General features: G+C 35.4%; 1 protein-coding gene across 14 annotated transcripts in view; it reads left to right on the top strand.

Annotated features, from left to right (window-relative positions):
- rims2b (regulating synaptic membrane exocytosis 2b) overlaps positions 1-22,663 on the top strand; it is a 173,621-nt gene that overhangs the window by 125,317 nt on the left and 25,641 nt on the right. For 4 of the 14 annotated variants that reach the window (XM_048201935.1, XM_048201939.1, XM_048201941.1 and 1 more), the window contains 4 exons: positions 1,038-1,147; positions 1,392-1,424; positions 12,021-12,043; positions 15,977-16,116. In XM_048201935.1, the coding sequence (XP_048057892.1) occupies positions 1,038-1,147; positions 1,392-1,424; positions 12,021-12,043; positions 15,977-16,116 (306 nt within the window). Of the gene's footprint in view, positions 1-1,037; positions 1,148-1,391; positions 1,425-5,970; positions 6,022-9,695; positions 9,738-12,020; positions 12,044-15,976; positions 16,117-17,628; positions 17,667-22,663 lie in introns of those variants that run through there. The other 10 variants (XM_048201938.1, XM_048201942.1, XM_048201945.1 and 7 more) reach the window with 6 other exon arrangements.

The raw sequence follows: 22,663 nt of genomic DNA on the forward strand, positions 1-22,663 counted from the left end.
GCGACGAGAATATTTTTGGTGAGCCAAAAAACAAAATAATGACTTATTTAGTGATGGCCGATTTCAAAACACTGCTTCGGAGCATAATAAATCAGCGTATCGAAACATGATTCGGATCACATGTCAAACCGCCAAACTGCTGAAATCACGTGACTTTGGCACTCCGAACCGCTGATTCGACACACTGATTCATTATGCTCCGAAGCTTCCTGAAGCAGTGTTTTGAAATCGGCTGTCACTATATAAGTTGTTGTTGTTTTTTTGGGGGGTTTTTTTGGCACACCAAAAATATTCTTGTCGCTTTTATAATATTAATATTGAACCACTGTACTCACATGAACTGATTTAAATATGTTTTTAGTACCTTTATGGATTTTGAGAGAGGAAATGTCATTGCTTCCTATGCAGGCCTCACGGAGCCATCGGATTTCAACAAAAATATCTCAATTTGCGTTCCAAAGATTAACGAAGGTTTTACGGGTGTAGAACGACATGAGGGTGAGTAATAAATGACATAATTTTCATTTTTGGGTCAACTAATCCTTTAATGATACTAAAAATAGGCTTTGTTGGTTAAATGACAATTTCTTTTGATATTGGGGTAAAATATGACTAGACAGGTTTCATGAGATTCACCTACAGTCTTATGTGGGTTGCTGTACCAGCTCATGTTGATGTACCTTATCTACAGGACATATATTTCACCAAATGTTTTTACTTCCTTTCAGTTTTGTTACTAACCTTTGAGAAAACCGTGCCAAATATTGACTTATTTTGTTTAATAGTACACAGTAAGTGTCCCTTTTTATAGCAATCAAGTGGAGTGTGTTTTCTGACACTATTGTATCATTCATAAATGATGCTACTGCCAGTATAACCGTAGTTAGTAGGTTTGTTTTTATTAGTATTCTCTCACCAGCGTGTTCTGCTGTAGTCTAACAGCCTGCCCTGTCTTGGGCAGGTTTATGACTCAACGACAAACATTTCTTTAGATATGATGCTTTATATTCCTTACTAACACACCATCTATCCCGCAGGGCAAATCCCCGCACCGGATCGGTCCAAACAAGTCCAACCAGCACGCCAGTATCGAGTCGAAGAGGTCGGCAGCTACCGCAAGTCCCACCAAAGGGGTCTATGGACAGAAGTGAGTAAATAAACCAGGCTTCTTCCAAATTGCAAGATTTGTGGCTCATGGGTAGAAAGCCTGTATAATTAATCAGGTTAGGGTCACCAGATGCCACCCAAATGCGTTTATTAGCAATATGTTGATGATAAGAATAACCTTTTCATTAGGTAACTGTTAGAAATTCAACAAATAAGCTAAGTAAATATTATTTTCCTTTACATAACACAACATGGATTGCTTTTTTCCCCACCATTTTTCCCAGAAGATGGCGAGGGCATTACTGAGCCTTATGAAGGTCTGTAAGCACTAGCTTCTGTGTGTTTAGCTACGTCTCAGTCTTCTTTATTGCAGCTTTATCATCTACTCTGTTTGACTAAACCTGTTAGCTCTGGTCTGTGAGCGTTACCTGTCATTGGTCTAGCTTCTGCCGTTCATTGAGTAGAGTGAACTGATGCTTCAGCTATGTTAGTGCAATTAATAGTGCTGTACATGTATCATTGTAGATGTATGCTGTGTAGTCTATGTACTTCGTCCATGTCTGGATTCATGTCCAAATCTGTCACAGTGGATATCAAAAGTATGGAAGCTTGTTTCCGTCACAGAGTAAAACAGTAAAAAGGGTAATTGCAACTTTATCTCGCGATTCTGACTTTATTTTCTCGCAATTGTGAGTTTATATTTTGCGTTTAGTATGTTTTATCTCAGAAAATGAGATATTTGTACAAGTTTATAACACCATTCTGACCTAATTTCTCACAATTTCAAGTTTTTATCTCACATTTTAGAGTAAACATCTCGTAATTCTGAGTGAAAAAAATCTGAATTGCGATATGTTTACTATAAAATTAGATAAAAACTTGAAATGGTGAGAAATTAGGTCAGAATGGTGTGATAAACTTGCATTTGCGAGAGAGAAATTCCAAATTGTGAGTAGGGCTGGGCCATATATCGCATGCGATTGTCACGCGCATTTCGTCAGTAAAGCCGGTTCCCTGATTACCGCTAAATCGCCAGAGCCGTAGATCACTGACAAGCCACGCAATATCGCGTTCATTATCGAAGGCGATTCATCTGCGATAATAAACGCGATATTGCGTGGCTTGTCAGTGATCTACGGCTCTGTCTATTAAATGCCGCTCCATTTGAAAGCAGGTGATGGCGATTTAGCGGTAATCAGGGAACCGGCTTTACTGACGAAATGCGCGTGACAATCGCATGCGATATATCGCCCAGCCCTAATTGTGAGGCATAAACTTGCAATTCTGAGGAAAAAAGTCTGAATTGCAAGATAGAAACTCAGAATTGTGAGAAATTAAGTCAGAATTGTGTTATAAACTTGCAGTTCTGAGAGATAAAATGTCAAAATTGTGAGATTCTGAGAAAAAAAAGTCTGAATTGTGATGTTAACTCAAAATTAATATCAATTGTGAGAAATAATGTAAGAATTGTGAGATAAAAAGCTGCAATTAATATTTTCATTATGTGGTGTAAACAGGCTTCCATACAAAAGTCTATTTGCCCTTATTGAAATTTGCTGAGGTAAAAGCTGAAGGCAGTTTATGTCAAAACTTCTTCTGACAGTATTGTAGTTGGTGAAAGGCCAGAGTGAATTCTGGTATGTTTATAGCAGAGGGTCAGCAACCTTTAAAGGGGTAACAAGTTTGTGAACGATATTGAGAGATATATATTTATGTTGTATATTTAGTTTTAGAAATATAAAAGTCACTTGCACCTGCATGACAGTCTACTCCTAGCAGTAATTCTTTCAGTCACACAGCAATAATCATGGTTTATTAGTGACTAGTGATTGGTTTCTTGACATTTTGGTTTGCTTTCTCTTTTGATTGGCACAAATCATCAACCATTGAAGCAGGAACAGGGGCGGTACCTCAGTCTCCTGCTCCTCCCCCTATTGTTTCCCAGTTTCCACAGACTGTGGCTGGTAAATTATATTTAGGACACATGGGACACTTTATATCAGTCAAATGCAAATATGATCTTTATATTCTGAGAGTAATGGCATTTATTCATCAGAGTTGTTTCAATAAGTTTGCTAATAGACTACGCAAGTTACACTTTAATGGATCTTTGTAACTTTTTATATTTTTAAATTATTCAGTGTTCAAAAACTGAATTTTCAAAACTGTATTTGCATTTGCACTGTAGCACACTGTAGTTAGTATGTTTAGTCACCAGTGGACTTAGAAAAGAGACGTTTCACTCTTTCAGTAAATTGTAGATTATTTTAGCTTTCTTGCTTCTTTTTCACATTTCACTTACCTTCATGTCTGATGGCATACTTCTGTCTTTCTTTTTTACACTTATTTCTGTCTGAATGTTGAAGCGGTGGGAGGGGCTTCACAACCCCCAGCCCCGCCCCCTCCACCTCCACAAGTCACACAAGCAATGGCTGGTAATGCTGTTATTGAATAGCAAGCATAGCCATTTGATCCCATAATAAGAATATACAAATAAGAAAAAGACTGTAGATTAAATGTTAAGAAACAATAATATAGTTATAACTATTAGTTATAACTAAAATAAAGTTTAGGTGAGCCGTGGCTGTTTAGTGAGTGTAGAGCGTGGTGGTCAGTAAATACTGTAGCAGTACACTACACTTCAATACAGTGGCACAAACTACTGTACCTTGTTGTGTGTGTTATTGTACATAATATTAGTAATGCACCAACATTTTTTTGCCAAAACCAACAATTCTGATTTAAAATTAGCTCTTGTTTGGAATAACTCTATATTTTTCTTGCCATTGGTTTTACATGTAAGTCTATACACTACCATTCAAAAACTTTTTTTTTTTTTTTTTTTTTTTTTTTTTTTTTGCAAGAAATGATTACTTTTATTCAGCAAAGAGGCATTAAATTGATCAAAAGTGACAGTAAAAACTGTTATATTGTTAAAGATTTCTATTTCATATAAAAGCAGTCCTTTAAACTTTCAATTTCAAAGAATCCTAAAAAAAAAAAATGTATCACAGTTTCCACAAAAATATTAAGTAGGACAACTGTTTTCTCAACTTTTCGACTAAAGACAGTTCTTTTAAATTTTACTAATTTGAATATATGTTTTTACTGTATTTTTGATCAAAATAAAGGCACTCTTGCTGAGCATAAGAGACTTTTCATGTTTATTGTCTGTCTTTTTTAAATTTTGGTGCATTATTAAATTTCCTATCCATGTCCACCCAAACATCCTTTTGCTAATTTTCTTATGGTTTTTTGTTTTGTTTTGTTTTTGTCCACAACTCTGTCTCTGCCAATCATGATGTCTCCATTGTCATCATCAACAAAGCTCATGTGGGGATGGAGCCTCCTGTCCCGGGCCCTACCACCGCACATGTCCCCGTACCTCCTCATGTCCACGCTCCTCCCCCTCCTGCACATGCCCATCCGCCACCTTCAGTTGCCACTCCCCCACCTGTACATGCCCCTCCTCCTCCAACACATGCCCCTCCCTCTCCAGCCAGTGCCCCTCCTCCTCCAACACATGCTCCTCCCCCTCCAGCCAGTGCCCCTCCTCCTCCAACACATGCTCCTCCCCCTCCAACCCCTGCCTCATCACCGGCCCCACCTCTTGTCCAGCAGGCATCTGTGCCAGGTGTGTCAATGCAAGAGTACTTCTTACTACATACTACACAGTATACACTAGGGGTGCAAAACTTGGGGAGCATCTTAATCAGCTCCCTAGTTCAGTAGTCAGGGCACTGATCATGGTGTCGGCCATTTAAAAGGCTGTCTCAATTGTGAAATCCTACCAGTGCACTGAAAGGTCTTGCACCCCTGGTATACACTGCATACTTCCTGTGATCATTTAAAATAGTATGTCAAACAGGATGCAGTATGCAATCATGAACATTACTAGATACTGCATTCTGCACAAATAGTAAGAGTAGTATGCTGTTCTGAACACAGACTAAGTGCCTGTTTCTTTAGATTATTTATTTAGCTTTCAGCACTGTTTTCTTTTTCTTTAAAAAAAAAAAAAATGTGCTCACAACTTTTCATGAGCACGAGTGTGTGTATATGTGTGTGTGTTTTAGCATGGCTAGACTGTACCTGTGTGGTTGTGGACAATACTGATTATTAAGCTCAACTTCTGTTTATGTGTGCCATTTCCGACACAAGAATCCCAGGAAAAGCCTGTAGCTCCCCCACCTGTCAATGGGAGGAAAGGCAAGTGTGTGTGAGCGTGTGAATCTCTCAGTGATGTTTTACAGTGTTTGTGTTGCAGAGATGTAGAAAAAAAAGAGATGTTTAAGTAGATACGTTTGCAGTACTTGACGTTTGTACTGTCATCATATATATTTTGTAAGCCTATTTGTGTTATGATTGTGTTGGTGATGTTATTAAGAAATCATGTTATTGAAAATGTTTAGAAATTCTGGTTTTATGCTGAGCTATTTTTATAGTTTTAAGGGATTAGTTATTTTGTTAAGAATAATTGGTTATATTTTTGAAGCCACTATACACTTGTGCAAACCAAGTACCTTTATTCACCTGTAGATGGCTCAATGACACTCCTTTTTTAAAATTAGAACTTTTTGACTTTCATACAAGGTTTTCTTTTAGAATTTCAATTGAAAATTGATTTTAAAAAGTGATAAAAAAAATAATAATATTAAATTACTAAGTTATTGCAATTTTTTCCTGTTTTTAATCATTTTACAATTTTATGAAGGGAAATAAATCACTGGATTTTTTTTTTTTTTCAAACTATGAGGGTCAACTGAATATAATTGTAACTTGCTAAACTTGCCTTATATTCTACACTCTACTGGCCTGAAGTATGCACATCTAATTAACTAGGACCATTGACTGTTTCTCCTTGTCTTGTAACTTCAGAGGTGACATGGGAGGACCAGCAGAAGAAAGCTCCTGGTATGCCACAACCTGTGGTCTTTATCGGCCTTTAGTAGAATAGATCAACCCTAGTGCGCTTCCAAGGGAACTAGATTGCAGCCCTTCTTCTGCTGTGTAGCTCTCCGCTTTTGCTGCTCTTATTGCTGCCATGTTATTTGTTAAGACTGAACTTTCTGTAGATACAGCTCTATACAGCATGATTACTAAAATACACAAAAATTTAGTGTTGCTTTTTGGTATATTTGAGCATCAAACATGTAATATACTGGTATGGTGTGTTTGCATGCTGGGAAGCACTGAGAAGTCCGATTCATTTTAAAGGGAATCAATTCATTTAGATGATTCTGTGAACCAATTAAAAAATGATCCAAATAGGATTATCACCATTTTTATTCAGTTATATAGATTTTCAAATTTTGTGTTGCAGAGACATGCACAGGGGGGTGGCTATGGGGCCCCTATAGCAGACAGAGTGCTGTATATGAGCGGAGTGGATTTCAATCTGTGCTAAATGCATTCTGTAATGACTCTGCTGCTCCAGATCCACTCCGGGGATTCCATTTCTCGCTAGCACCAAGTTCCCTAGAGGGGTAGCAGACTAGAGGAGACCCATGCTTCATAATTAATCTTATATTAACACGATCATGATTTCTGCTTTTCACGGTTAAATAAATGTCTGCGGTATTGGTGTGCTAGCAAGCAAAAAATACTGATAAATATATTGGTGTTTATTCTCATTATGGGCTGCAAACGATACATAGACAAAAGCTTTTTAAGCCTCATTAATGCTTGATTTGTCCTCAATCTGGCGAGGGTGATTTTTGCCACTTGACGCACACTGAACTGAGCAGACAACATGTTGCAACAAGAAAATGCACAATCAACATGATCTTTTGCAATACCTTTATAAAGAAGCACAAAATATTTAAAGGGGTAGTTCAACCAAAAATGAAAATTCTGTCATTTATTACTCACCCTTATGTTGTTCCAAACCCGTAAGACCTTCGTTCATCTTTGGAACACAAATTTCAGATATTATTGATGAAATCCTAGAGCTTTCTGACTCTTCAATAGACAGCAATATAATCACCACATTTAAGGTCCAGAAAGGTACTAAAGATAGTTAAAATAGTCGACATGACTGCAGTGGTTCAACCTTAATTTTATGAAGCAACGAGAATACTTTATGTACTTTATTCAACAATATCTTCTCTTCTGTGTCATTCTCATATGCTGTTTTCAGAATTTTCATTTTTGGGTGAACTAAACCTTTTAAGTGAACTATACACAAAGTGCTTGAAAAGGTCTATTGGAATTTATGTAGAATAAACACGCAATATAAACAGTACAGTACAGTACAGCTGACTTAATCTGGAAGTTTATTCTGCAAAAAAATCTTAAGATTTACACATTTCAATTATATGACAAATTTCCATCAAATTGAACAGAGTAATCTTTAAATTGTATGGCTGTGTCATGTTTCAGTATGTCTATTAGTCTAGTATTCGATTCCTGAGCGAAAAGATATAGAAATATGAAAAGAAGAATAAGAAGTAAGACCAGGGTCGCAAATTAACAGGAGCGTGGGGGGAAAATTCAACCAAAATTAATAAAAAATGACTCAAAATTCAAGATATGGGAGCAAAAATTCCCCTCTTAAAAGATATCACGAGCAAAAGAGCTGGTTTTCTCAAATATTTTTAGATTTTAGACATAATATTGTCAATACAGTATGTTTTTGCTCTATTTCGCCAATGAAAATTGTTCTAAACAAACACAGCAGAACATGGTTCCCTTTTTCTTGGTTTGGGCCACTGACCCTAAAAATGTCTGTGCATTTTAGTTGTGTTGATTAGAGTTCACATCATCCACTTCAGTTTTACTCAAGTCAAGTCAAGTCACCTTTATTTATATATAGCACTTCATACAATACAGATTGTGTCAGAGCCTTTACAGTCTTTACAGGGATAAACAGGAAAATAATGATTCAGTTATGAAAACAAAGTTCAACTCTGCTATAAAGCAACTCTGTAGAAAACAGTGATTGCATCGAGTCAACTAATTTACAATAAAATGCTTTGTGAATCGATTTTCCTTAGGAAAAAGAAGTGCACTTAAATTTACTGAATGTGCCCTTGTAGTGTACTTCAAATCTTAAAAGTATATTTAAAAAAACTTCTACTTGCAGATAAATATTAATGAAATAAATGGCCACTTAGGATAAGTGTACACTTTTAAAAAGTACACTTTGTAATAATGTAAAATTAAACGTTTTACTTTAAAGTACATTTTAAATTATTTAGTTTTATTATTTTTTTAATAAATGCCTTAAAGATGTACACTTATTTTAATCTGCTGACTAACATACTAAAGTACGTATAAATTACTTGATTATAATTTTAAGTGCTGTGTAATTCAATATTGTATTCAAAGTTAATATTTTAAATGTACTATATTGAAATTTCATCATTACAAATGTGTGAATAGTAATATTCTTTAAAAAAAAGCATATTTCTATAATAAGTACTCTTTTTACAAGAATGCTAAAGTGTATTCCTTTTTCACAATCGTTGGCTGAATTATTAAAATAACTAATTCAGAAGAACAGTTCATTCATGATCCTGACATGAAGGGTTCTTGCAGTGTCTAAACTAAGCAGCAAACACACCAGTACCTGAGTTTCAGATATGATATGACATATAAGTTTGCAGAAAATGTTTATAGGCCTCGGTAGGCATAAACACTGCAGTTATCTGTGTTGAAACCATTGTTTCCAACAGCACTCAGTTCAGCACTCACTCAGTAGTACAATAAACTATAAAGTAGGCTAGTACTGCATCCCGTCTAGTGAAAATCATAAGGATTTAAGTGTGGAAAGAGTGATTATTAGTAGTATCAGTAGCACAGTGTTTCTGTATTTCATAGTTCAGTCTGTCTCATCTGAACTGCTAATTGTTCTTTTTAGTCACTATGGCAACTTGAGGTAGAAGGAAGGTCACATTCATAGTCATTAACATGATTAAGTAATTACCACAGTTTTATTGATGCTGAGACAAACAGTTCTCACTGATAAATTTAGAATCTGTTTGTAATTTCGACATTATGATAATCCAAAAAAACAGAAGAACAGAATAAACTACATTTAACAGTAATTGTATAGCACCTGTATCATAGGTTAAGGAAAATTCAACTGGAGACTTGTGGGTTTTTGGAAAGGCCTGGCCTTTTTGTTGTTATTTTAGAGTTAGAAGATCTTTGATTGTGCTCAAATTAAACAGTTAACATCAATAAAAGAAGAATTAAGATGATAAAACGTGCCATTGAGCTGTGTTAGACATTATGATAGTGTTGCATGTAGTATGTAGTGGGGAAAATAGGGCATAGATGGTGGTCTGTGTTTGTAGTGTGTGTTTGAGACGTATGGTCCACGTTAACTTTGTTTTGTAGCTACACATCAGTACATTGTTTTGATGCTTTAAGGTTTTTCTGCTGTGTTGGATTTCTCAGATCTTTTTTTTTTTTTTTTTTTCGGCATGAGTGATGAGTTTCTGAATCTGAAATTCATCTTAAATCCTTTTTTTTTTGTGTGTGTGTGTGTGTGTGTGTGTGTGTTTCCATCATAACATTGTGTGTCATGTGTCTGTTTAAACTGTCTTGTTTCCCTCTCATTTTGTGTTTCATCCACATATCAGCAGTAGTGTCAGAGTCAACAGTGTCAGAGAATGGAGATGCAGGTATTGTATACAGACTAACCCTAACATAAACCCCTTCAAAACAACTTTTGGTTGTGTGTGTGTGTGTATGGGTGTATTGTCTTTCTGATCAAATCAGTTAGACCAGCTTGCTTAACAAGCTAACTTAACCATACCAAGGAAGTCATGCTGGTTAAGTAAGGGTGTGTTCACACTTGGCAGGTTTTGTTCAGTTGAAATGAACTCTGGTGCATAATATGCTCTTTTGGTGCGGTTCATTTGAGTAAGTATGAACGCTGCCATCTGAACCTTGGTGTGCTCAAAACAAGCAGACTGAGACTCCTGAAAAGATGGGTCTCGGTCTGCTTTCAAACGAATTCTGGTGCGGTTCGACTCAAATATGAATGCAACACGGACCAAAAACTTGTAAACGAATCAATGATGACACAAGATGCAGTCCTAAAAAGGACAGAATGCTCAAGCATACCTGTTTTTTCTTATCATAGTCATGATATTGTCCATCACAGTTCGGTACAGGCATCAGAACCGCATCTCCTCGATGCAGATCTTCGTTTGTGTGTGACGGAGTGATTCCTGCCACTGTTTTTTACTCCTTTACATATTTTATAATGTAAAATTTATTCACAATTTGTCAGCTCCATCACATACCGTCATATGTACACGCATACATCCAGGCATCATCCAGGCAGTTTTGGATGTTTGGCAAGTTCCGTCGCAAAATATATGTAATAAAAGCTGTTTTGGGGTTCTGTGTTAAAAAAGACATTGTGAACGGTAAGCGAACCAGGACTAAACAAACAAACCAAGAGAACCGAACAACAAGTGTGAACACACTCTTAGTTAAGCAGTGGAGACACCAGCATCACATTTTGAAAACCAGCATCCAAAATGATTCAGTCTTTTCAGTGGTTCACAGAATTAGGATATGATGTCTTATCTTTGTTATACTTCATTGCATACATTTTGATATGGCAAAATATGTGGAATTCAGGAAATTATCTCTTTATGAGACCAAAATCCCCAGGCATCAGTGTTTAAATCAAGTCTCTTGCTGGTTGCTGAATGTTATTGAATATGTGATAAAAGCTCATGATTTTGCTTGTTCAATAGAGTGCAACAGTCGGGTTCCTGAAGTATAACTTATACTGTAGACCCTTAAAGAGAGCCTTAATTTGAGCTATGAGGTTGTTAATCAATAGCCTCTGTTGAAGCAGTTAGCCTGCATTATTTAAACCTAGTTTTAAAATAATCATGTATAACAGCAGAATTCCATGAATCAGAGAGTGGAAACAAGCAAAACATGCCAAAAGATCTCTTTAGCTCCACCCACTCCCATGAAGTAATTGAGTCTATGCTCTTAAAATAATTCAATATTTAAATATATATGCAAATTTGGCAATACACTTAACACATATTGTTTTTATATATAATCACATTTTATTAAATGAGTAGTTTTATATTTATCAATTTTTTTTTAATTCGATTTTGCTGTTTACAATGCTTCATGGGATTGTAGTTCTTTCCATCACTAAAGCCATTAAGTACACAGTCTTGTACCTTTGTATTTTTGTCTGATTTTAAAATGCTTTTATCTGGTTGTTTGGTTTATGGCTTATGAAGCTTTAATAAAGACTTTTTTTTAAAATCCCTATGGGAGAAATTAATGGAAAAAATACTTCTGGAACCAACGCCGCTGAAAAAGGTGGTGGGCACTGTTGCACTTTTTTCCTTAGAGAATCTCTATTTTATTTTATTTTTTTATTTTATTTTATTTTATTTTATTTTATTTTATTTTATTTTATTTTATTTTATTTTATTTTATTTTATTTTTCATTACTCTTTTACCAGCTCATATGTGTTAGCTTTTATCTTATCATAAGCAAGTGTATGCCTAAAAGTCGACAAAGTAAATGTTACACAGTACAGAAGTTACAAAAATACAGTATCTTTTTTTTTGCCAGAATTATTAATGACATCATCTCCTTTTCAAGCGTGTGTAACTTGCGTTCATAAAACCATTTCATGGGGTCTTTAAATGACTGGTCAAATAAATTTTCATTCAGTTGCTTAATGGCATTGTGTTCTCTTTCACATTTCTGTTTATTTGGGTTGGACTGGATCAGCTGCAATGTCCTACTGTTGAAAATTGCTGTCCTTATAACTTCTGTTGTCTGATGTGTGTCGCTTTGGAGATTGTTGGATGTGTATTTGTATTAACAAGCAACATTTAATAATTCACATACAGTATTGTGCTTCTGTTTGATGGGTTTCAATACATCTAACTTTGTTTGTCTCTACACACAGGCACTTTGAAGGATCCATCAAGGGTATGTTTCTTTCTATCATTAAGTTCATTTTTAATATTTTTCTGTCATTCTACAGTAAAGCAATTGTAGTATCCTCAATATTTAGGAATAGATTTTGTATGAAGCTTTTCTTCATGTTGACTTCATGAAGTCTTAGCCAGTGTATCATTTCCTGCCTAGTTCCCCTAGGTGATATTTTAAGCATTTACAAACATGTCCGTTGTCAGACGTTTGGTCTTTGTCACCAGTGGACTGAGAATAGTTTTCAGTAAGGAATGTTCTCTACAGTTGTTATAAAATTAATTTCCACCCTTACACTGTGTCCCAACCAGATACAATGAGATGTGTCTCTGTCAATTTTCAAAGCAAAGTGAAAATTACTGCTACACTGGGCCCAAAATTGTTGCAATTCGTGCTACAGTTTTTAATGTCTGAAGTCAGTTCTCCTAAATATCACACAGGTGTCCTAACAAAGTAGAGTATCACATTAACTATAGTCATCATCCAATAACATTTGACTACCAGTTCATTTTTTTGTACTTTGTTTAATTTTAAACAGTGAATCTAGTGTTTCATAGTCTGTAATTTACAACCCAAGATACTGCAAACTATCGTTCAAAAGATTGGGGTCAGTAATAAAATAAAATAATTAATGAATATTTTTATTCAGCAAGGATGCATTTAATTGATCAAAATTGACAGTAAAGACATTTAGAATATTGTAATAAAATATTTATATTTCAAATAAATGCTGTTCTTTATATCTTCACATTTAAATATTAAGCAGCACAACTGTTGTCAACACTGAACATTAAAAAAATATGCAAAATCAACATTTTGTTTACATTACATTTTACTAAATGTTTATTTTATTACTAATGTAAATACGACATTCAGTATTTTTAAATGTCTTATGTATGCAAGTACTTTTTGTGGCCACATCAAGTGAAATGAGTTTTAGACCAATAAGATTTGCAGTGGGCGGAGCTTCTCGGTGCAACACGACAAAAATTTAACTCAAGCGTCCAACAAAATGTCTAATTGCAGTGTTTTTCTTGCAGTTAGTGAGAGCAAAAACTCTCAGATTAACATTTAAAATTTACTGTTTGTTGCTTTATCATGTTGTGCCTGGTTAGGACACAATATACAGGCCCTGACATAGACATTATATTAAGTACTGACAAGCTGTTCCGCATGATTACATAAAGTGTCAAGTATCTGTCAAACCCATGTTCCTGATACGCTATATACCATCATATACCATCAGGACTCACGTTGAGTTTATTATAAGAAAAGATGAGCACTGAGAATCCTGTAGTTATATAACACGTCTCTTTTATTTGATCTCCTTCCTGTCTCCAACCGAGGCGTGTGTGCGCTGTTTACCATAATTCTTGCATATGTTACTAAACTTACCAGCAACGCTTCACTTGGTAATCTATTCTGTTTTGATTAATGATAGAAGTTATATAAAGCCTGTTTTTTTATATTATTTTTATTATAATTATTTGTCAGGTGAGATCTGTGTGTTCTGGAATATGACATCCTTTGTGACTTCTAAACATTTTAGTTAATGGTTCTCTAGTAAGCTGCCTACCTAGAAAGCATTTAATGCACTTTCTACTAAAAATGAGGAAAGTCAAACCACTTGGACCATAATCTAACACAGAATAATGCAATTCAAGAATGCACTGCAAGCTCATGTAAATAAAAAAATAAAAAAGTTTAAGATGGTATCGAGAACTTCTGACCAGAAATGATGATAAATGGGTTTGTTGAAGCCATCTGTTTGCATTATTTCAACTTGTTTTTAAAATAATCACATTTAACAGTGAAATTCATGGTGAAAAACTTTACCCATGATGCTGTACAGAAAATTCCACCAATCAGAGAGTCATGCCAGCAGAGCTCCCCTACACTCTCCTACACATGTATTCACTATTAACCACGACTTTTACCTCAATAAACTCCTAATTTACTGGTTATTAATAGTTAGTAAGGTAGTTGTTAAATTTATGTATTGGGTAGGATTAAGAATGTAGAATAAGGTCATGCAGAATAAGGCATTAATATGTGCTTAATAATTACTAATAAACAGTCAATATTCTAGTAATATGCATGCTAATAATTAACTAGTTAAAAGACCCTAAAATAAATTGTTACTAGAATATCCTGTAAGTTTCAGAACTGAAGAGATCCTTGTTAGTCCAATAAAAGCTTTTATTGACACCAGGCCTAGATTACGACTGATCCTGAAATGTGCTTGTTATAGATAGGTGAAATGCCGCCTCCACAGAAGAAATCAACGCCTGCTTCATCATTGCCATGTTAGCCCCGCCCACTGGCGAGATTAGGAGGAGCGAAGAGCAATACAACAGGACAAAAATAAGATTACCTTATGCTAGGAATGTGGTTATTTATTTTCAACAATGTGAATGTTTGAGTTGAGCTTTATTTATTAATATTCGGTATTTCACTTTGGATTCTTTGGTAAATCAATCGTATTTCGGCGCAGGCTTTGCAAACAGACTTTTACGATATGGACTTGACAGTAATGCAACAATATGTAAGTAATTGTGTTAATTCTAAGGCCTGGTCTGATATGTAGCCAAATGATTCATGTGCAGTCGGATGTTTTTTGTCTATGTGTCAGTAAATCAAACAAGTGGCTAAATGGTCAACTTCACGTTGTTTCTCATAGTAGGATGAAAATAATCTGTTATTTAAACAGTGATTTAAATTATATAAAGAAAGCGATCAAAGAACACTCTCTTTGCAGTCGCTGGAGCTGTCAATCAAACAACACGAGTTTATCAGTGACTCTCGCCAAAACTCCTTTTATTTCTAAATTATGACAATTTTTGATGTAAAAAGCATACTAACATTATAAGTGCACTCCAGGAAACATTATAAAACAATAAAACAACACAGGTCACATGACCCCTTTAAATATGTGTGTATATGTGCAAATTTTGCAATTCACTTAAAGGTGCTAAAGATGATGTTTTGTTTTATACATTTTTGCAATATTACTTGAAACTGTCTTTACTAACTGATAAAACTGACTATTTATTAGGTGCACTGAAAGGAATAATATTAATATACATCATCTGTGCACGAGGTAGGGCCTTAAAAACATCAGCCAATCGTTTACGCGATCATCGCGTAAACGATTGGCCCTCTGGCTTGTCAATCACTGCCATTACGTTCCTTGTGAGAGACGCACGGTTGCGCGTTCCAGTAACTTTCCACACTCCACAGGCGCCGCATGCAATGTTTTTGTCAGGAGACAGGAGTAACAACTGCAGATTATGAGTTACCTGCGGTGAGTCCAACATAATGAATCCACTAACACGACACAGCGAATGCCGGTGGTAAACACTCGTGTTCCAATACTTGTGCACGAGTTTTGGGAGGCGTTCCCTCGAATTGAGCTGTGAAGGAGGGGGTTGTTCTTACGCATGCGTTCATTTCAAAAACTCAGTAACAGTCTTTGGTTTCTCAGTCAACGGAAAGATCCTCTTTAGCAACTTTAAAATATAGTGTTTCTACAGATATAATGAACATTATACACTTAAAATAAATAATTTTAGATTTTGTTTTTATTTTGATCGTCAGTAGCAATGCTTCATAGGGTTGTAGATCAATCTTCCCTCCACTAAAGCCTTTAAGTATACGGTCTTCTACCTTTGTCTTTTTGTCAGATTTTTTTGCTTCAAATGAAAATTTGTAATAATTCACCTCATAGCCGATTGGTTTGGTTTATTTTAAATGAATGGAAAAATAGTTCCGGAACCAATGCAGCTAAAAATGTGGGCGGGCACTGTTGCACTCTATTGGAATCAATTGTGGGAGTTTGAGATTTATGTAGTTTCTATTTAGAAGTCAGTTTGTGCAACATTATTTTAATGTAATAATCAGCATTGTTTTTTTTTTTGTTTTTTTTTCTCTCAGCATGGGATGGACAGTCTCTCCATGAGGTCATCGGACAGTGATGTAAGCGACGTGTCCGCTATGTCGAGTGCATCTCGGCTTAGCAGCACGAGCTACATGTCTGTCCAATCAGAAAGGGTGCGAGCGAGCCGCAGGATCAGGTAGGCACACAATATGACCTGTCAAACCTTTGGATGTATTTTCAGCCATGGACAAACCCTCTGGTCACACTTACTGTGCTTCTGGTGAGTTCAGGTTTGGCTCTGTCTGCTTGCGAATGAACCAAACCTCGGAACTTTCCGAGAGTGTGTTTACCAATGGCTGAGATGACATCACATGTTTTTGAAGACTTATATAGGTGACTCTAATGAAGAAATGTCCAGCTCATATTTCACCTCAAAATCAAAAGGGAAACAAATATTTTGCATAGTTTACATAATCTTTTTAAGCATATCAATTCTCATTGCTTTAATGCAATACATTTTATGTAATTATATAACATTGTTTTATTTCATATTACAGATTTTGAAGACTTTATCACACGACACTGAGAATTTTGAGTAGAAAAGCTTACTTTTCATAAATGTTGAAATATGAATTGGACATGTTTTTGTAATTGACAGTATTTTCATAAGATTAACCCATTAAAGGATTAGTCCACTTTTAAATACACTTTTCCTGATAAATTTACTCACCCCCATGTCATCCAAGATGTTCATGTCTTTCTTTCGTCAGTCGAAAAGAAATGAAGGTTTTTGAGGAAAACATTCCAGGATTATTCTCCTTACAGTGGATTTCAATGGGTACCAACAGGTTGAAGGTCAAAATTACAGTTTCAGTGCACCTTCAAGGGCTTTAAACGATACCAGATGAGTAATAAGGGTCTTATCTAGCGTATCGATCGGTCATTTTCGAAAAAAATACAACCGTTTATGCTTTATAAACAAAATATCACCTTAAACATACTTTCCGTTCAAGGTGATATTTTGTTTATAAAGCATAAACGGTTGTATTTTTTTCGAAAATGACCGATCGATTCGCTAGATAAGACCCTTATTACTCATCTGGTATCGTTTAAAGCCCTCAAAGCTGCGCTGAAACTTAAATTTTGACCTTCAATCTGTTGGTAGCCATTGAAATCCACTGTAAGGAGAAAAATCCTGGAATGTTTTCCTCAAAAACCTTCATTTCTTTTCGACTGACGAAAGAAAGACATGAACATCTTGGATGACATGGGGTGAGTAAATTTATCAAGAAAAGTGTATTTAAAAGTGGACTAATCCTTTAACAGAAGGGTCTTAAAGCATATGACAGCATCATTCTGTGGCCTTTATTGTCACAGAATTAAAAGTTAATTTATTTTCACACTTTCATTCTGTTATTTTGTTCAAGGTTTCTTTTACTTTCATAATCCGCATGTCTGCCAAGCTCATGGCTGTCTGTTCTGTGTCTTTTCTGTCCTGCATGCTTCCTTTCATGGTGTCATGTCTTGGTTTATGTGTCTGTCTGACTGTCCATGTGCGCATCTGTCCGTGTGTGTGAATGTCAGCCGTGCGGAGGCCCTTCAGAGTCAGGGAGAGGAGGGCGCTGTTGTTGTGGAAGAGCAGGTGGAAGCAACTACAGCAAGCGCACAGGGGGCGGGGCATGAAGGGGGGGTGGGTGGTTCTACTGAGCACCCAGAGGAAGAGGAAGAAGAGGAGGAACCTGAGAGGTTAGAAGCAGAGTGTCTCATAAACCTAGCTAATGACCCCTAACTAGTGTCCTTTAGCTGATTCCAACTTAGTGTTCTCTAGTTAGTGTCCTCAGCTAATGTTCTCTCCAGTCTGATAATGCCCCTAAATATTTGATGTATTCTGATGTAAACTAGAATTTAGGAAATCTAGGAAAACTAGGAAATAGATTTACACAGTGTTGTGCAAGTGTGTGTTCTCGTTGTTAGTACACTGAAAAAATCATACTTGGAATTTAAAAAAATACTGTAATTTGTTCAAACATAAAATTTAGATTTAATATTAATCAAAAATAAGACCATACTTAATATATTTTCTTTCGACATAAGCCAAAATGTAGTCAAAATAATAAAGGAAAAATGATTTTTAAATTAGCTATAATATGAAAATAGCATTTCACTTCAGATAAAATTAAAACATTTTGTTAGTCAGTGTTTAATTTAGTTTATGAAATGTAAATAAAGACAACTTTGATGTATATTATTGTGATGTCTTTTTAAAATACGCATAATATTTGTTAGGTACTAATGTAATGTACTAAAAAAAAAAACAGAAATAAAATAATAATTTATAAATAAACTAACAAACAAACAAAATTGTTTCTTCTAGCTTTTTTTGCGGGAAGAGTTATTTGCTTTTAGACAAACCGAACAAAACTGGAATCTAAACTTCGATAGACCAACAAAAAAAAATGCACTTTAAATAAATGACACAGTCGTTTCACTTTTTTCAGTGCATGTCTCTTGTTATCCAATCCTGTTTTTGGTAGTTCTGGATGACACCTCTCTCCGTTGCCCTGTAATTCGTCATATTGTCCCAAAAGAGTTTGAGTCTTACATAATATCACTGTCATCTTAGTAACCCTGGGGAGTGCTGCGTGAACAGCTGCCATCTCCGTTCCAATTAGAGCAAAAACAAGAAAAAAGCTCTCAAGTTCTCAAGCATTTCCAGCAATTTACACTTCAATAAGTTTTCGGTACCATTTGTGGGTCACTGACTGAATATAGATGAAGTGTTTGTGATCATTAAAAAGCTACAGCAGATAAAATAGAATTTTAATGTTGTTAACAGAATTTTTCACCAATTAGCAACTGCAGTAGCATGACTTCTTACATAAACAGCATTCTGTGCTCTCATACAGATGTTGACTAGCTTAGACTGCATTTTTATTAGGTTACAGTCATTTTAGAGCAGCACCAGTATTCTTCTAAATGTTTTATGGCTCTTTCTGTTTGACGGCACTGTATGGCAGTCATTGCGTTAATGAGGGGGGAGTATCATTCATAGACTCAAATGCAGTTGTCATAGTCAGACAAGGTCATTTCCTGTCTAAGTTATTATGCATTCATACAGACAGAATCATTAGGTCTCATAGTTTCTGCCTACACATCACAGGAAATGAAAACATTCAGCATTCTTCCTCCCTGTCTTCAATGGTTTCTCAAGTTTCCACAGGCACACTGAGTTGCTGCAGCATGAGATTAAGTGCCAAGAAAAGATGAAATGCCATAAGCTATGTTTCCATCACCCTGTTTTTTTTTGTTTTGTTTTGGGGTTTTTTTTTTTTGCGAATTTTGAAGTATCGCATCAGAAATGAGCGATGGAAATGCCAAATTTCGGGGAAATTTTTTTTTTACGTTAGCTTGAGGTGGTTTTTGAGTTAATGCGAATAATGGGAGATGGAAACGCATTATATTATAATAAATTCTGATGCGAACATTAATCACACGTGACTAATCGGCTGTTTCCACTAATGGTGTTGTAACAGAAAACTTTATCTTTGATTCTGTTATGATGCATTAATTCTGGATGTACTGCCGCTCGTTGTATGTGTGTGCATTGCATTTTTCCCTTAGGGCTTGCCGTGGATAGGGTCATGCGCACTTTTGTACTGGAGTGTCGCGGGTTTGTCTTCTCACATGTGTGTGATGCTTAATAAAATTGAGAGTTCGGTCGGCTCTCGTTTATTATTTTCTTATTCGTGAGTGTTTAGCGGACCCTTCACAAACACTCGGTTACGGTGTTTTATTATTTACTGTTGGTTATTGATAGAAATGAAAGAATGTACCTAATTCGCATTGGTCTTTTTTTCTTTCTTTTTTTTGTGAACTTTGAAAAGATTCGCTTCACATTTGGATGGAAACCCAGCTATAGTTAGCCATAGTCCTCCTTTGTCATGTGAAGAGAGATGACTGAGTTCTTCTGTCCACTCACTATTTTCATTTGTTTTGACTGATAAGACAAGATGACACTTTAAACACACTGCTTTCCCTCTACAGCTCATCTCACTATCATAGGGTATGATCCAATACTTCAGTGACTCAGTTCTAGTGAATGATACTATGAGCCTGTAGTACTTAAATGGTTAGTTCACCCAAAAATGAAAATTCTGTCATTTATTACTTACCCTCATGCCGTTCCACACCCGTAAGACCTTCGTTCATCTTCGGAACACAAATTAAGGTATTTTAGTTGAAATCCGATGGCTCCGTAAGGCCTGCATAGGGAGCAATAACATTTCCTCTCTCAAAATCCATTAATGTACTAAAAACATATTTAAATCAGTTTATGTGAGTACAGTGGTTCAATATTAATATTAAAATAACAACTTATTGAGTGATGGCCGATTTTAAAACACTGCTTCAGGAAGCTTCGGAGTGTTATGATTCTTCTGATTCGGATCGCGTGTCAAACTGCCAACGGCTGAAATCACGTGACTTTGGCACTCCGAACAGTGGATTCGATACTCTGATTCATTATGCTCTTATGCTTCCTGAAGCAGTGTTTTGAAATCGGCCATCATTATTTTGTTTTTTTTGGCACACCAAAAATATTCTTGTTGCCTTATAATATTAATATTGAACCACTGTACTCACATGAACTGATTTAAATATGTTTTTAGTACCTTTATGGATCTTGAGAGAGGAAATGTCATTGCTGGCTATGGAGGCCTCACTGAGCCATCGGATTTCAACAAAAATATCTTAATTTGTGTTCTGAAGATTAACAAAGGTCTAACGGGTGTGGAACGGCATGAGGGTAAGTAATAAATGACAGAATTTTCATTTTTGGGTGAACTAACTCTTTAATAGATATTGTTCAAAAGTTTAGGGTCAGTAACGTTTTTAATATTTTTGAAAGAAGTCTATTATGCTTATAATTTTATGATCCTTTAGAAATCATTCTAATATGCTGATTTGGAAACATTTTCGTTATTATCTGTTTTTTTTTTTTTTTTTTTTTTTTATGAATAGAAAGTCCAAAGAAAAGTTAATTATAATTGTCTTTACTGTCACTCTTGATCAATTTTTATGCATCTTTGACCCCAAATTTTTTGAACGGTATATATAAATATAAAAAATTCTACTTTAGACTGGTCATTTCATGAGACATCTACATTAGATTTATATAAAATAAAAGGGCAACAGCAGAAGAACATAGACTTAAAGCAAAATCTTGTGCTTTTTTCTGGCTGTGTGTAGCACCTACTGCTCTGCGGTTCCTTCTGAAGGAGTTTTTCAGTCTGATCTTAACCGTTTTCTTAAAAAAAATACAAAAAACTTCTAAAAAAAAATAACATCTAAAATATTAAGTACAGTATTTCAAGAATAGAAGAGAGTTTGTTGAGAATATTTTACGATATTTTAATCAGTTAGACAGTTGTCAGATATAATAGGACCTGCTGAAACCTGGTGATATCAATATACAAAGCAATGTCAAGTTAAAGTTAATTTATAAAGCACAATTAAAAACAAATGTTGTACCAAAGTGCTGTACCATTTGGAAAATACAGTAAAAAACACACACAAAAAAAACAGAATTAAATAAAATTAGCAAAGTATAATAGAAAACAGACTCATAGAAGTAAAACAAATCAAACAACTAAAACACCTAGACATCTCAGGCAACACTATAGGCTAAAGAGAAAAAAATGTGTCTTCAACCTAGATTTGAATATGGCATTGAATATCCAATGTGGAAGAAGACCTAACAAAAAAATGGAAGTGCATTCCACACCCTGGGGGCTACAACTACAAACGGCCGGTCGCCCTTAGTTTAGCTGGAATGAGGAACAGAGAGAGACCTTGGTAGAGAATGGCAGGTTGTAGATGCATAGTAAAAAAATAAATAACACATACATTTGAGTCAGTGTTTAGAGTGTTACAGTGTTTAATGTCAGATGATCCTGCCTCATAAAGACTTTAACATTCAGAGCAAAGATGAGGGTTGAAGACAGTTGCCATAGAAACAGCTTCATCCTCTTCTTCACAGCTGTAGAATTATTTTAACTCTGTGTCAACAGAACTGTCCTTATACAAGTCTCCTGATAGTATTTTTATATGCTAGATACAAACCCAGAAAAAAAGTTTACCTAAAACTTGCCATTCACAGAAAAACAAAGAGAAAGTAATCTCTCGTTTCTATTAGTAAGACGGGTCACTGGCACAGGATTCAATCTCATGTTAGTAGCCTAAAGCCATCTTCTCATGTCTTTTCAGCAGAGTGAGTCACTGTCTCATTATTTTCTCCTTGTTTGACTCAAGAGCTTGTCTCACGTCACCTAAATAGGTCATTATATAAGCTTTCCGCATAAATACTGGGTAAATACTTCATATTACAGTCTCTGTACATGCCTGACCTTTCTACAAGATTTGCTGGAGTAGATCTTTTCAATTAAATTAAATAATGCTAATCCTAATGCTGATTAATTGAATTATTTGTGTCGAGATTGACATCACACTACAGCCATTTTTTATTTTTTACAGCAATCTCTCAAAGCACGTGAACTCAAAATAGACACAGCAGCACACAGTCTTTACATTTCATGACGCCATTATGACTAAAAAAAAGTCTGCAGAGATTTTGGTCACACTTTACAATGAGGTCCCATCAGTTAACATTAATGCATTACTAACATTACCTAACAATGTGCAATACATTTGTTACAGTATTTATTAATGTTTGTTAATGTCAGATA

This window comes from Megalobrama amblycephala, linkage group LG9 (assembly GCF_018812025.1).
Source record: "Megalobrama amblycephala isolate DHTTF-2021 linkage group LG9, ASM1881202v1, whole genome shotgun sequence".
NCBI lineage: Eukaryota > Metazoa > Chordata > Actinopteri > Cypriniformes > Xenocyprididae > Megalobrama > Megalobrama amblycephala.